Consider the following 15,928-nt stretch of genomic DNA (forward strand, 5'->3'; position numbering starts at 1 on the left):
GGAGGAGGAGGAGGAGGAGGAGGAGGAGGAGGGGCGAAGGAGGAGGAAGGTGCCTGCTGACTCTGAGCTCTCTGTCTGCCAGTGGGGTCCGGAGGAGAGCGCCCCCTGGAGGAGACAACGCCAGACATCAACACAGAGGAGTTATCTAAACGAAGATTCCCTTCACCATCAGTGGAGCTGACAGGCTTTTTTTCATTTTTTTTTATTTAAACGTTAAAAAGTGTTTTTAGTTCTTCATAATTTCAAACATTTGAGGTCCGCGGCACACACTTATTTTCAGTGGCTTGTTTTTAAACTGTTGTGAAGGCCGACCTCACGTCACTAAAGCGCGGCTCAAGAAGGACGCTTGATTTTATTGTGAAAAAGTTGTAGTTTATTATGCATTGCTGTGGTTCTCGTATTGTATATGTTGTTGTTGCTATATGGACCCATGAGTCTGAAATACAAGGAATATATATATATATATATATATATATATACGTATATATATATACACACGTGTGTATATATATATATATATATATATATATATATATATATATATAAATAATGGAAATTACGGAGCTTTTATTGCATAGTTTGGATTTGTTGAAGCGTGATATCTTATTGTGAAGGACAGATCTACGGTCCCGGGTGTGTTGACAGCATTGATGGTCACTTTAGTGACTCTGCTGAAAGTTAATATCCACAGACAGTGTTTACTACGGGGATAGAAGCTAGTCAAGAGCAGCGCACGGCTAATTTACCGGCGTTAACGTCCTTTTACCGGCTCTAGTAAAAGGCTAAGCTAACTCTAATAATTAAGTCGATATTAGCTTGAAAGGTAAGAAGTTAACGTTTAGTTTAACACCATTTAAATTCGCTGAAAACGGACGCTAACAGGTGCTAACGCCGGAGTTAGCCGGGCTTCTCCGGACGGCTTGGTCACGTGACATGAGAATGACGTGCAGGTTGCGCAATAGTTGCGCAATAGTTGTTTTTCAAAATTGGCAAAGATAAATATAGTTCCACGTTCTATATGATCGGGCTGCACGGTGGCTTAGTGGCTGAACACTAGGCCTGGCATACATTCGGTCTATGGGTTCGACTCCGGCTCCAAGCTGGACTAACTGGACGAGTCCCCTTGAGAGCACCTGAGTCCCGGTGCTCACCACCACGAGGCGCTGCTGGTGAGCAGCGGGACGAGCTCGGTTAGGGAGTTAGACCCGCCCCCCCGAATGTATGTGTGAGTTAGCATTGATCTCCTCGTGCAGTGTGGGTTAAAAGTTTCCTCCCACAAGCCAAATACAATGCAACAGGTATTAGAATAGGAAAAATTCAAAAATGTCACATATATGCAGTACTGCATAGAATACAGCATATATACCCCGTTAAAAAGCTTTTAATTTTTTTTTATAAAGTCTTTTCGCCCAAGCCGGATATCCGGTTACTTAAATTTTTTTTATTACTTTTAAATGTTATTACAATTTCAACTGTGAATAAAAAACGGCAAAATACATTGAAATACATTGTATTGAATATTTATGAAATAACAATTTTTAAAGGATTTTTTAATGGATGCTCATTTTAAATATGTATTAAATAAACTTTTTTCTTTTTAAATATACTTTATTAGAGAATGTGCACAATATGACGACAGGGATCAGCAAACAAGTATTTTCATGTTTTTGTGTGTGTGTGTGTGTGTGTGTGTGTGTGTGTGTGTGTGTGTGTGTGTGTTGTTTGGATGTATTACTTTTTCAAACCAAAGTGAAAAAAATTAAAAATAAGGAAAAATTATTAATCATAACACACTCACCCACACACACACACACACACAAACACACACACAGCCTTTACATTTCTTCACAACGTTTGTAGTACATGGACTACTATAATAACTATTTTTAAAGTTTTTTCTTTTTCTTTTTATAAATAAAGTCTTTTCGCCCAAGCCGGATATCCGGTTACTCTTTTTAATTGTTTTTTTTACAATTTCAACTGAATAAAAAAAACGGCAAAATACATTTTAATGAATATTTATTAAATAACAATTTTTAATGGATGCTCATTTTAAATATATAGATATATGTATATTTTTTAAAATATTTTTTAAATAACTTTTTTTCTTTTTAAATATACTTAATTAGAGAATGTGCACAATATGACGACAGGGATCAGCAAACAAGTATTTTCATGTTTGTGTGTGTGTGTTGATCTGTTTGCAATAGTAATGCATAAAGTGAAATACCATCATAACACGCAAACCCACTCACAGACATTACATTTGTTCACAAAGTTTGTAGTACATGGACTACTATAATAACTATTTTTAAATTTTTTTTTTAATGAATGCTTATTTTAAATATATTGAAAAAAAATCTCCTACCCACTGGAGTGCCTTCACGTACCCCTGTTTGAGAACCACTGCATTAAACGATGTATATGAATTGTCAATTTGTCTTTTTTATTGATTGTTAAACAAGGATAGTAATTCTCAGGTTGAAACTCTTTCTGTCAATTTTGGGTGTTTTATTACATTAGGGTGGGTTAGGGCTAACCCTAACCCTAACCCTTTTTAAAGTGGATCCGGGGTTGAACAGGAAGAGCTGCTCACCTTTCAGTGTTGATGGCTGCTAAGATGTTGTGTCCTCTGGAAACGTTCTCCACCTGAAACAATAACCGTCATCAACAAAAAGTCCAACAGAGAGAACCATTCAATGTTGGTCAGGAAGTTAGTTTGCCGTTGGGAAGTTACAAAATCTTGTGGCTCAAAATGACGGAAGAGTTTGATAAAGTTTTAGATTAAATCAAATTAAGACCAAAGCAGCTGTCAGAATTCATTGTGAGGGTCTACGGTCCTACCCTGCTGGTGGGACTGGTTCTGGTCTGTGTGGGGTTGGAGCAGAGACGAGGCTCCTGGTGCTGAGGAGGAGGAGGAAGAGGAGGATGAAGAGGAGGAGGAGGGTCGGTCCTGGACACACAAGTCCTCTCCTGCAGAGCGAGGAGCTCAGCCTGCCTCCTCTGCCGATTCTCCTGTCTGTTCCTCTGTAGAGGAGCCGGGTAACGCTCCGAGGCTGGAACGAACCGACGGCTGGGCCTGGAAAAGTACAGGTACAGGTACAGGTACAGGGGGGTCAGACTAAATACTGCTGGAGGAACAGGGTACATGTACAGGTAGTCAGAGTAAATACTGCTGGAGCAACAGGGTACAGGTACAGGAGGTCAGATTAAATACTGACAAGTTTTGTGACTTTGTGCGCTATATAGACCAATATAGACAATATAAAGGTTGTGGGAGCGATTTGAGATTTCATACTTTTTTCATATTTTTAAACTTGAAAGGATTGAATAAGGAACTAAAGTATATCTGCTTCTTTACTTTATAAATCATGAAACACGAGCCCAGATCAAATCATTTATACTTAATTTGATTATTTTTGAATGTTGTATTCAGACATATAAATGTGAGACTTGTGTGTGTTTCTACCTCTGTGTGTTCCACTCCGGCCTCCTCATGTCCCTCCTGCTCCTGTCGGTCCTGGCAAACGCTTCATATGGGTCGTCATCTCCTCCTCCTCCTCCTGCTCCTCCTCCTCCTCCTCCTCCTCCTCCTCCTCCTCCTCCTCCTCCTCCTGCTGGCAGACAGATGTTCTCCTTGCCTGTTCTCACCGCTCGGTTCCTGATGTTTGGAGGAGCAGCAGAGAGAAGAGGAGGTGGCTGGTACTGTGCAGAGACGTCAGGAGTCTGACCTCTGAGCGGTAGAACGGGAGCCACACACACGCACGCACACACACGCACACACACACACACACACACACACACACACACACACACACACACACACACACACACAGCAGAGGTCATTTGCGCTGCATTGCCGTGGGCGGCCGGTGTTCGTTGTCATGGCGCTTCAGTAGAGGATTCAGATCCGTCTCCAGCTCCCTCTGCTTCTGTAATAAACCCTGAAAACAAACACACATACACACACACACACACACACACACACACACACACACACACACACACACACACACACACACACTTGTACTTATTTTCCTAAAACTCTCATAAACTGGAGGTGTGGAGTTTGAAAGTTGTGTCTGTTCACATCCACCATACTTCCAATTTCCACAACAATTCTGGGAAATGTAGGATCGATTTTCTTTAGAGCCAATACAGCGGTAATAACAGCTATTATTGACACTTGTTTGACAATCATGTAAAACAGAGAAAAGCTGCAACCAGAAACGGTTTATTTTTTATTTATCCTCTGCTTAATGTGTGTGTGTGTGTGTGTGTGTGTGTGTGTGTGTGTGTGTGTGTGTGTGTGTGTGTGTGTGTGTGTGTGTGTGTTACCTGCCGTAGCTGGGCCAGGCCTCTGAGGATCTCCTGCTGCCGGTGTGTCTTTGTGTTGAGGAGTCGGTGTGAGGGAGGAGACGCTTCTGAGGAGGAGGAGAAGAAAAAGTAGAGTTTACTGTCAGACCTCATGCTGTTTCTTTTTGTTGTAATCCTTTTATTGTTACTGTTACTCTGACTTGTGGCTGCGACTCACTAATATTTTAATCATCAATTATTTTCTCAACTAATCGCTAAATCTATTAAATGTTTTTTTTAAGAAAACAGCAGGAGCGAGCCAGCACTGCTGTCTTTAGTTTGCTTTGTCATGAACATTACAGTCCAGAAGCTGCAGATGTTTTATTCACTGTCTCGTATGACGGAGAAAAGATGCAGATCTTCACATTTGAGGAGCTGATATGAGAGAATATTTTGTTATTTTGCTCAAAAACAAACAATTACTGGATTATCAAACTAGATTGCATGAGTCAAATCTACGAGTAAAGAATTCCAGCAGCATAAATAGTTTGTGTTCACTCTGTAATTGAGCCGCATTTCCTGTTTTCTGTTGATCGATTAATCAACTCATCGATGCAACTATATTAATGTACACGTGTGTGAATGTAGACGTGTTTATCTGTAGTGGTAGAAAACGTGCAGCACAATGGGGAAAAATACTTTGTTACAAGTAAAAATCGAGAGTACATGTGATTGTGTGTGTGTGTGTGTGTGTGTGTGTGTGTGTGTGTGTGTGTGTGTGTGTGTCTGTCTGACCTGTGTGTGTGTGTGGTGGGGGACTGTCAGCAGGCTCTAGTGGATCCATGTTGAAGACTTCATCAGTCCGGACATAAGGAATGAACTCCAGAGGAAGAGGAGGAGGAGGAGGAGGAGGAGGAGGGGCGGAGGAGGAGGAAGGTGCCTGCTGACTCTGAGCTCTCTGTCTGCCAGTGGGGTCCGGAGGAGAGCGCCCCCTGGAGGAGACAACGCCAGACATCAACACAGAGGAGTTATCTAAACGAAGATTCCCTTCACCATCAGTGGAGCTGACAGGCTTTTTTTAATTTTTTTTATTTAAACGTTAAAAAGTGTTTTTAGTTCTTCATAATTTTAAACATTTGAGGTCCGCGGCACACACTTATTTTCAGTGGCTTGTTTTTAAACTGTTGTGAAGGCCGACCTCACGTCACTAAAGCGCGGCTCAAGAAGGACGCTTGATTTTATTGTGAAAAAGTTGTAGTTTATTATGCATTAAACCAGTGGTTCTCGTATTGTATATGTTGTTGTTGCTATATGGACCCATGAATCTGAAATACAAGGAATATATATATATATATATATATATATATATATATATATATATATATATATATATATATATATGTATATATGTATATATATATATATATATATATATATATATATATATATATATATATATAATGGAAATTATGGAGCTTTTATTGCATAGTTTGGATTTGTTGAAGCGTGATATCTTATTGTGAAGGCCAGATCTACGGTCCCGGGTGTGTTGACAGCATTGATGGTCACTTTAGTGACTCTGCTGAAAGTTAATATCCACAGACAGTGTTTACTACGGGGATAGAAGCTAGTCAAGAGCAGCGCACGGCTAATTTACCGGCGTTAACGTCCTTTTACCGGCTCTAGTAAAAGGCTAAGCTAACTCTAATAATTAAGTCGATATTAGCTTGAAAGGTAAGAAGTTAACGTTTAGTTTAACACCATTTAAATTCGCTGAAAACGGACGCTAACAGGTGCTAACGCCGGAGTTAGCCGGGCTTCTCCGGACGGCTTGGTCACGTGACATGAGAATGACGTGCAGGTTGCGCAATAGTTGCGCAATAGTTGTTTTTCAAAATTGGCAAAGATAAATATAGTTCCACGTTCTATATGATCGGGCTGCACGGTGGCTTAGTGGCTGAACACTAGGCCTGGCATACATTCGGTCTATGGGTTCGACTCCGGCTCCAAGCTGGACTAACTGGACGAGTCCCCTTGAGAGCACCTGAGTCCCGGCGCTCACCACCACGAGGCGCTGCTGGTGAGCAGCGGGACGAGCTCGGTTAGGGAGTTAGACCCGCCCCCCCGAATGTATGTGTGAGTTAGCATTGATCTCCTCGTGCAGTGTGGGTTAAAAGTTTCCTCCCACAAGCCAAATACAATGCAACAGGTATTAGAATAGGAAAAATTCAAAAATGTCACATATATGCAGTACTGCATAGAATACAGCATATATACCCCGTTAAAAAGCTTTTAATTTTTTTTTATAAAGTCTTTTCGCCCAAGCCGGATATCTGGTTACTCGTTTTTTTTTTTAAATGTTATTACAATTTCAACTGTGAATAAAAAACGGCAAAATACATTGAAATACATTGTATTGAATATTTATGAAATAACAATTTTTAAAGGATTTTTTAATGGATGCTCATTTTAAATATATATATATATATTTTAAATATGTATTAAATAAACTTTTTTCTTTTTAAATATACTTTATTAGAGAATGTGCACAATATGACGACAGGGATCACCAAACAAGTATTTTCATGTTTGTGTGTGTGTGTGTGTGTGTGTGTGTGTGTGTGTGTGTGTGTGTGTGTGTGTGTGTGTTGATTGGATGTATTACTTTTTCAAACCAAAGTGAAAAAAATTGAAAATAAGGAAAAATTATTAATCATAACACACACACACACACACACACACACACACACACACACACACACACACACACACACACACACACACACACACACACACATACATTTCTTCACAACGTTTGTAGTACATGGACTACTATAATAACTATTTTTAAAGTTTTTTCTTTTTCTTTTTATAAATAAAGTCTTTTCGCCCAAGCCGGATATCCGGTTACTCTTTTTAATTGTTTTTTTTACAATTTCAACTGAATAAAAAAACGGCAAAATACATTGAAATACATTTTATTGAATATTTATTAAATAACAATTTTTAATGGATGCTCATTTTAAATATATAGATATATGTGTATTTTTTAAAATATTTATTAAATAACTTTTTTTCTTTTTAAATATACTTAATTAGAGAATGTGCACAATATGACGACAGGGATCAGCAAACAAGTATTTTCATGTTTGTGTGTGTGTGTGTTGATCTGTTTGCAATAGTAATGCATAAAGTGAAATACCATCATAACACGCAAACCCACTCACAGACATTACATTTGTTCACAAAGTTTGTAGTACATGGACTACTATAATAACTATTTTTAAATTTTTTTTTTAATGAATGCTTATTTTAAATATATTGAAAAAAATCTCCTACCCCCTGGAGTGCCTTCACGTACCCCTGTTTGAGAACCACTGCATTAAACGATGTATATCAATTGTCAATTTGTCTTTTTTATTGATTGTTAAACAAGGATAGTAATTCTCAGGTTGAAACTCTTTCTGTCAATTTTGGGTGTTTTATTACATTAGGGTTAGGGTTAGGGCTAACCCTAACCCTAACCCTTTTTAAAGTGGATCCGGGGTTGAACAGGAAGAGCTGCTCACCTTTCAGTGTTGATGGCTGCTAAGATGTTGTGTCCTCTGGAAACGTTCTCCACCTGAAACAATAACCGTCATCAACAAAAAGTCCAACAGAGAGAACCACTCAATGTTGGTCAGGAAGTTAGTTTGCCGTTGGGAAGTTACAAAATCTTGTGGATCAAAATGACGGAAGAGTTTGATAAAGTTTTAGATTAAATCAAATTAAGACCAAAGCAGCTGTCAGAATTCATTGTGAGGGTCTACGGTCCTACCCTGCTGGTGGGACTGGTTCTGGTCTGTGTGGGGTTGGAGCAGAGACGAGGCTCCTGGTGCTGAGGAGGAGGAGGAAGAGGAGGATGAAGAGGAGGAGGAGGGTCGGTCCTGGACACACAAGTCCTCTCCTGCAGAGCGAGGAGCTCAGCCTGCCTCCTCTGCCGATTCTCCTGTCTGTTCCTCTGTAGAGGAGCCGGGTAACGCTCCGAGGCTGGAACGAACCGACGGCTGGGCCTGGAAAAGTACAGGTACAGGTACAGGTACAGGTACAGGTACAGGGGGGTCAGACTAAATACTGCTGGAGGAACAGGGTACATGTACAGGTAGTCAGAGTAAATACTGCTGGAGCAACAGGGTACAGGTACAGGAGGTCAGATTAAATACTGACAAGTTTTGTGACTTTGTGCGCTATATAGACCAATATAGACAATATAAAGGTTGTGGGAGCGATTTGAGATTTCATACTTTTTTCATATTTTTAAACTTGAAAGGATTGAATAAGGAACTAAAGTATATCTGCTTCTTTACTTTATATATCATGAAACACGAGCCCAGATCAAATCATTTATACTTAATTTGATTATTTTTGAATGTTGTATTCAGACATATAAATGTGAGACTTGTGTGTGTTTCTACCTCTGTGTGTTCCACTCCGGCCTCCTCATGTCCCTCCTGCTCCTGTCGGTCCTGGCAAACGCTTCATATGGGTCGTCGTCTCCTCCTCCTCCTCCTCCTCCTCCTCCTCCTCCTCCTCCTCCTCCTCCTCCTCCTCCTCCTCCTCCTCCTCCTCCTCCTCCTGGCAGACAGATGTTCTCCTTGCCTGTTCTCACCGCTCGGTTCCTGATGTTTGGAGGAGCAGCAGAGAGAAGAGGAGGTGGCTGGTACTGTGCAGAGACGTCAGGAGTCTGACCTCTGAGCGGTAGAACGGGAGCTACACACACACACACACACACACACACACACACACACACACACACACACACACACACACACACACACACACGCAGAGGTCATTTGCGCTGCATTGCCGTGGGCGGCCGGTGTTCGTTGTCATGGCGCTTCAGTAGAGGATTCAGATCCGTCTCCAGCTCCCTCTGCTTCTGTAATAAACCCTGAAAACACACACACACACACACACACACACACACACACACACACACACACACACACACACACACACACACACACACACTTGTACTTATTTTCCTAAAACTCTCATAAACTGGAGGTGTGGAGTTTGAAAGTTGTGTCTGTTCACATCCACCATACTTCCAATTTCCACAACAATTCTGGGAAATGTAGGATCGATTTTCTTTAGAGCCAATACAGCGGTAATAACAGCTATTATTGACACTTGTTTGACAATCATATAAAACAGAGAAAAGCTGCAACCAGAAACGGTTTATTTTTTATTTATCCTCTGCTTAATGAGTGTGTGTGTGTGTGTGTGTGTGTGTGTGTGTGTGTGTGTGTGTGTGTGTGTGTGTGTGTGTGTGTGTGTGTGTGTGTGTTACCTGCCGTAGCTGGGCCAGGCCTCTGAGGATCTCCTGCTGCCGGTGTGTCTTTGTGTTGAGGAGTCGGTGTGAGGGAGGAGACGCTTCTGAGGAGGAGGAGAAGAAAAAGTAGAGTTTACTGTCAGACCTCATGCTGTTTCTTTTTGTTGTAATCCTTTTATTGTTACTGTTACTCTGACTTGTGGCTGCGACTCACTAATATTTTAATCATCAATTATTTTCTCAACTAATCGCTAAATCTATTAAATGTTTTTTTTAAGAAAACAGCAGGAGCGAGCCAGCACTGCTGTCTTTAGTTTGCTTTGTCATGAACATTACAGTCCAGAAGCTGCAGATGTTTATTCACTGTCTCGTATGACGGAGAAAAGATGCAGATCTTCACATTTGAGGAGCTGATATGAGAGAATATTTTGTTATTTTGCTCAAAAACAAACAATTACTGGATTATCAAACTAGATTGCATGAGTCAAATCTACGAGTAAAGAATTCCAGCAGCATAAATAGTTTGTGTTCACTCTGTAATTGAGCCGCATTTCCTGTTTCCTGTTGATCGATTAATCAACTCATCGATGCAACTATATTAATGTACACGTGTGTGAATGTAGACGTGTTTATCTGTAGTGGTAGAAAACGTGCAGCACAATGGGGAAAAATACTTTGTTACAAGTAAAAATCGAGAGTACATGTGATTGTGTGTGTGTGTGTGTGTGTGTGTGTGTGTGTGTGTGTGTGTCTGTCTGTCTGTCTGTCTGTCTGTCTGTCTGTCTGACCTGTGTGTGTGTAGTGGTAGAAAACGTGCAGCACAATGGGGAAAAATACTTTGTTACAAGTAAAAATCGAGAGTGCATGTGATTGTGTGTGTGTGTGTGTGTGTGTGTGTGTGTGTGTGTGTGTGTGTCTGTCTGACCTGTGTGTGTGTGTGGTGGGGGACTGTCAGCAGGCTCTAGTGGATCCATGTTGAAGACTTCATCAGTCCGGACATAAGGAATGAACTCCAGAGGAAGAGGAGGAGCAGGAGGAGGAGGAGGGGCGGAGGAGGAGGAAGGTGCCTGCTGACTCTGAGCTCTCTGTCTGCCAGTGGGGTCCGGAGGAGAGCGCCCCCTGGAGGAGACAACGCCAGACATCAACACAGAGGAGTTATCTAAACGAAGATTCCCTTCACCATCAGTGGAGCTGACAGGCTTTTTTTAATTTTTTTTATTTAAACGTTAAAAAGTGTTTTTAGTTCTTCATAATTTTAAACATTTGAGGTCCGCGGCACACACTTATTTTCAGTGGCTTGTTTTTAAACTGTTGTGAAGGCCGACCTCACGTCACTAAAGCGCGGCTCAAGAAGGACGCTTGATTTTATTGTGAAAAAGTTGTAGTTTATTATGCATTAAACCAGTGGTTCTCGTATTGTATATGTTGTTGTTGCTATATGGACCCATGAGTCTGAAATACAAGGAATATATGTATGTATGTATATATATATACATATATATATATATATATATATATATATATATATATATATATATATATATATATATATATATATAATGGAAATTATGGAGCTTTTATTGCATAGTTTGGATTTGTTGAAGCGTGATATCTTATTGTGAAGGACAGATCTACGGTCCCGGGTGTGTTGACAGCATTGATGGTCACTTTAGTGACTCTGCTGAAAGTTAATATCCACAGACAGTGTTTACTACGGGGATAGAAGCTAGTCAAGAGCAGCGCACGGCTAATTTACCGGCGTTAACGTCCTTTTACCGGCTCTAGTAAAAGGCTAAGCTAACTCTAATAATTAAGTCGATATTAGCTTGAAAGGTAAGAAGTTAACGTTTAGTTTAACACCATTTAAATTCGCTGAAAACGGACGCTAACAGGTGCTAACGCCGGAGTTAGCCGGGCTTCTCCGGACGGCTTGGTCACGTGACATGAGAATGACGTGCTGGTTGCGCAATAGTTGTTTTTCAAAATTGGCAAAGATAAATATAGTTCCACGTTCTATATGATCGGGCTGCACGGTGGCTTAGTGGCTGAACACTAGGCCTGGCATACATTCGGTCTATGGGTTCGACTCCGGCTCCAAGCTGGACTAACTGGACGAGTCCCCTTGAGAGCACCTGAGTCCCGGCGCTCACCACCACGAGGCGCTGCTGGTGAGCAGCGGGACGAGCTCGGTTAGGGAGTTAGACCCGCCCCCCCGAATGTATGTGTGAGTTAGCATTGATCTCCTCGTGCAGTGTGGGTTAAAAGTTTCCTCCCACAAGCCAAATACAATGCAACAGGTATTAGAATAGGAAAAATTCAAAAATGTCACATATATGCAGTACTGCATAGAATACAGCATATATACCCCGTTAAAAAGCTTTTAATTTTTTTTTATAAAGTCTTTTCGCCCAAGCCGGATATCCGGTTACTCGTTTTTTTTTTTTAAATGTTATTACAATTTCAACTGTGAATAAAAAACGGCAAAATACATTGAAATACATTGTATTGAATATTTATGAAATAACAATTTTTAAAGGATTTTTTAATGGATGCTCATTTTAAATATGTATTAAATAAACTTTTTTCTTTTTAAATATACTTTATTAGAGAATGTGCACAATATGACGACAGGGATCAGCAAACAAGTATTTTCATGTTTGTGTGTGTGTGTGTGTGTGTGTGTGTGTGTGTGTGTGTGTGTGTGTGGTGTGTGTGTGTGTGTGTGTGTGTGTGTTGATTGGATGTATTACTTTTTCAAACCAAAGTGAAAAAAATTGAAAATAAGGAAAAATTATTAATCATAACACACTCACCCACACACACACACACAGCCTTTACATTTCTTCACAACGTTTGTAGTACATGGACTACTATAATAACTATTTTTAAAGTTTTTTCTTTTTCTTTTTATAAATAAAGTCTTTTCGCCCAAGCCGGATATCCGGTAACTCTTTTTAATTGTTTTTTTTACAATTTCAACTGAATAAAAAAACGGCAAAATACATTGAAATACATTTTATTGAATATTTATTAAATAACAATTTTTAATGGATGCTCATTTTAAATATATAGATATATGTATATTTTTTAAAATATTTATTAAATAACTTTTTTTCTTTTTAAATATACTTAATTAGAGAATGTGCACAATATGACGACAGGGATCAGCAAACAAGTATTTTCATGTTTGTGTGTGTGTGTGTGTGTGTGTGTTGATCTGTTTGCAATAGTAATGCATAAAGTGAAATACCATCATAACACGCAAACCCACTCACAGACATTACATTTGTTCACAAAGTTTGTAGTACATGGACTACTATAATAACTATTTTTTAAATTTTTTTTTTAATGAATGCTCATTTTAAATATATTGAAAAAAATCTCCTACCCCCTGGAGTGCCTTCACGTACCCCTGTTTGAGAACCACTGCATTAAACGATGTATATCAATTGTCAATTTGTCTTTTTTATTGATTGTTAAACAAGGATAGTAATTCTCAGGTTGAAACTCTTTCTGTCAATTTTGGGTGTTTTATTACATTAGGGTGGGTTAGGGCTAACCCTAACCCTAACCCTTTTTAAAGTGGATCCGGGGTTGAACAGGAAGAGCTGCTCACCTTTCAGTGTTGATGGCTGCTAAGATGTTGTGTCCTCTGGAAACGTTCTCCACCTGAAACAATAACCGTCATCAACAAAAATTCCAACAGAGAGAACCACTCAATGTTGGTCAGGAAGTTAGTTTGCCGTTGGGAAGTTACAAAATCTTGTGGATCAAAATGACGGAAGAGTTTGATAAAGTTTTAGATTAAATCAAATTAAGACCAAAGCAGCTGTCAGAATTCATTGTGAGGGTCTACGGTCCTACCCTGCTGGTGGGACTGGTTCTGGTCTGTGTGGGGTTGGAGCAGAGACGAGGCTCCTGGTGCTGAGGAGGAGGAGGAAGAGGAGGATGAAGAGGAGGAGGAGGGTCGGTCCTGGACACACAAGTCCTCTCCTGCAGAGCGAGGAGCTCAGCCTGCCTCCTCTGCCGATTCTCCTGTCTGTTCCTCTGTAGAGGAGCCGGGTAACGCTCCGAGGCTGGAACGAACCGACGGCTGGGCCTGGAAAAGTACAGGTACAGGTACAGGTACAGGTACAGGGGGGGTCAGACTAAATAATGCTGGAGCAACAGGGTACAGGTACAGGAGGTCAGATTAAATACTGACAAGTTTTGTGACTTTGTGCGCTATATAGACCAATATAGACAATATAAAGGTTGTGGGAGCGATTTGAGATTTCATACTTTTTTCATATTTTTAAACTTGAAAGGATTGAATAAGGAACTAAAGTATATCTGCTTCTTTACTTTATATATCATGAAACACGAGCCCAGATCAAATCATTTATACTTAATTTGATTATTTTTGAATGTTGTATTCAGACATATAAATGTGAGACTTGTGTGTGTTTCTACCTCTGTGTGTTCCACTCCGGCCTCCTCATGTCCCTCCTGCTCCTGTCGGTCCTGGCAAACGCTTCATATGGGTCGTCATCTCTTCCTCCTCCTCCTCCTCCTCCTCCTCCTCCTCCTCCTGCTGGCAGACAGATGTTCTCCTTGCCTGTTCTCACCGCTCGGTTCCTGATGTTTGGAGGAGCAGCAGAGAGAAGAGGAGGTGGCTGGTACTGTGCAGAGACGTCAGGAGTCTGACCTCTGAGCGGTAGAACGGGAGCTACACACACACACACACACACACACACACACACACACACACACACACACACAATGGGACATCTTTACAAGAACAACCTGGAGACACTCGAGCGGATGGCTTAGTGTGGATAGTACCGTTTCCCATGGTAGTACTAGTATTGGCAGTACCAGTATTACCAGTAGTAGTAATAATTAAGTTACCTAGTACAGTGGTGTCTTTGTTCCAGGAGGATGAACTGTTGACGTCCTCCTCCAAACACTCGCTCTTCCTGGTAACTGCACACAAACAGAAAGATAATTTTAAGCTTTCTTTCACACCTTGTTGTTTAGTCAGCAATAAGAGGTCCAGTGGTGGAAAGTACATTTATTTGAGTAATGTACTTGAGTTTATGTTCATACTCCACCACATTAATTTGGCAGCAATAGTAACTAATTACCTTATGTCATTATTTTTTGCACACAATTTGATTTATTTATAAAATACAACACTTTGCTAAGGTTTAAACCACAGACTGCACTGTGTATAAGAAGTGGACGCCATCTTTTTTCTTTCTTTTTCGTAGCCAATGAATGGATTTGATCATATTTGGAATGCGGAGGAGTGACGTTGATACGTCTCTGGTGGCAGCACAGACCTGTCAATCACAGTAGCCCCGCCCTAAAGCATCCCCTGCTTTATGGTCTATTTGACTCTAAATGGTCCATCATTTACTAAATGAACGATGCCATATAATAATATATCAGTCACACACGACTTAATAAGTACTTTTAATTTAAATACTGTCAAGACATTCTGATAATACTGTACTACACTGAAGAATTGTGTAAATTTACTTGTGGAATATTTTTACATTGTTGTATTTTCACTTTTAATTCCACCACTGCATAGTTTGATTGACAGCTTTCCCACCCTGAGAACATGTTTTTCGGGTCAGATTTTTGTCGCACACGTACTGCAGAAGCTCCGCTCACCGCTGGTCTCCTGCGTCTCCTGCCATCTCCCGCCGTGGTCGTCGTGGTCGTCGTGGTCGTCGTGGTCGTCGTGGTCGTCGTGGACCGTCTTCGGCGGCTCCGCCTGGTTGCTCGACTGCAAACACACACAGAGGTCAAACACGGAGCAGCAAAATGATCAGTAATCATTTCGCTGTGGGTAAAAGACTTGTGTACTGTTTGTGTCCTGACCTTCTGCCTCTCCCTCAGCCTGTCCAGCTTGTACTGTCTCTCCAGCATCTCTCTCTCCAGCGCCACCTTCCTCTCTTCCTCCTCCAACTCCTCTCTCCTCCTCTCCTCCTCTCTCTTCCTCTGCAGCCGGCGCTCCTCCACCTGGGCCTCGACCGCTTGCTGGGGGCGATACGGTGAAATATTCAGGAAGTGATAAAACCTCACTGTAAAACCTCTCCTCCTCCTCCTCCTCCTCCTCCTCCTCCTCCTCCTCCTCCTCCTTCATACCTGATGCTCCAGCTGCTTGAGCCTCCTCCTGTCTCTCTCTTCTATCTGGGCGGGGTCCAGCAGGGCGGTCATGGTCCTCAGATGGCTGGAAGAAAACACAGGAGAACAAAGACCACTAAACATTTACTCGTATACATTCGGAGCGAGCCCAGTTCCAGACCTCCGACTCACTTACCGCAT

The 15,928-nt window shown here is 41.0% G+C and overlaps 1 protein-coding gene across 1 annotated transcript; it reads right to left on the bottom strand.

Moving 5' to 3' along the window:
* Window positions 1-3,842: 3,842 nt before the first annotated feature.
* On the bottom strand, window positions 3,843-9,128 carry LOC306736587 (coiled-coil domain-containing protein 66-like; the record flags this gene model as incomplete). Its single annotated transcript, XM_079218238.1, has 7 exons — window positions 3,843-3,944; window positions 4,339-4,424; window positions 5,092-5,288; window positions 7,866-7,918; window positions 8,114-8,348; window positions 8,751-8,954; window positions 9,118-9,128. 7 exons carry the CDS (start codon window positions 9,126-9,128, stop codon window positions 3,843-3,845), a joined length of 888 nt encoding a protein of 295 aa, XP_079074364.1.
* Window positions 9,129-15,928: the final 6,800 nt, after the last annotated feature.

This window comes from Taurulus bubalis (genome assembly GCF_910589615.1).
Source record: "Taurulus bubalis genome assembly, chromosome: 5".
In the NCBI taxonomy this organism is placed as follows: Eukaryota; Metazoa; Chordata; class Actinopteri; order Perciformes; family Cottidae; genus Taurulus; species Taurulus bubalis.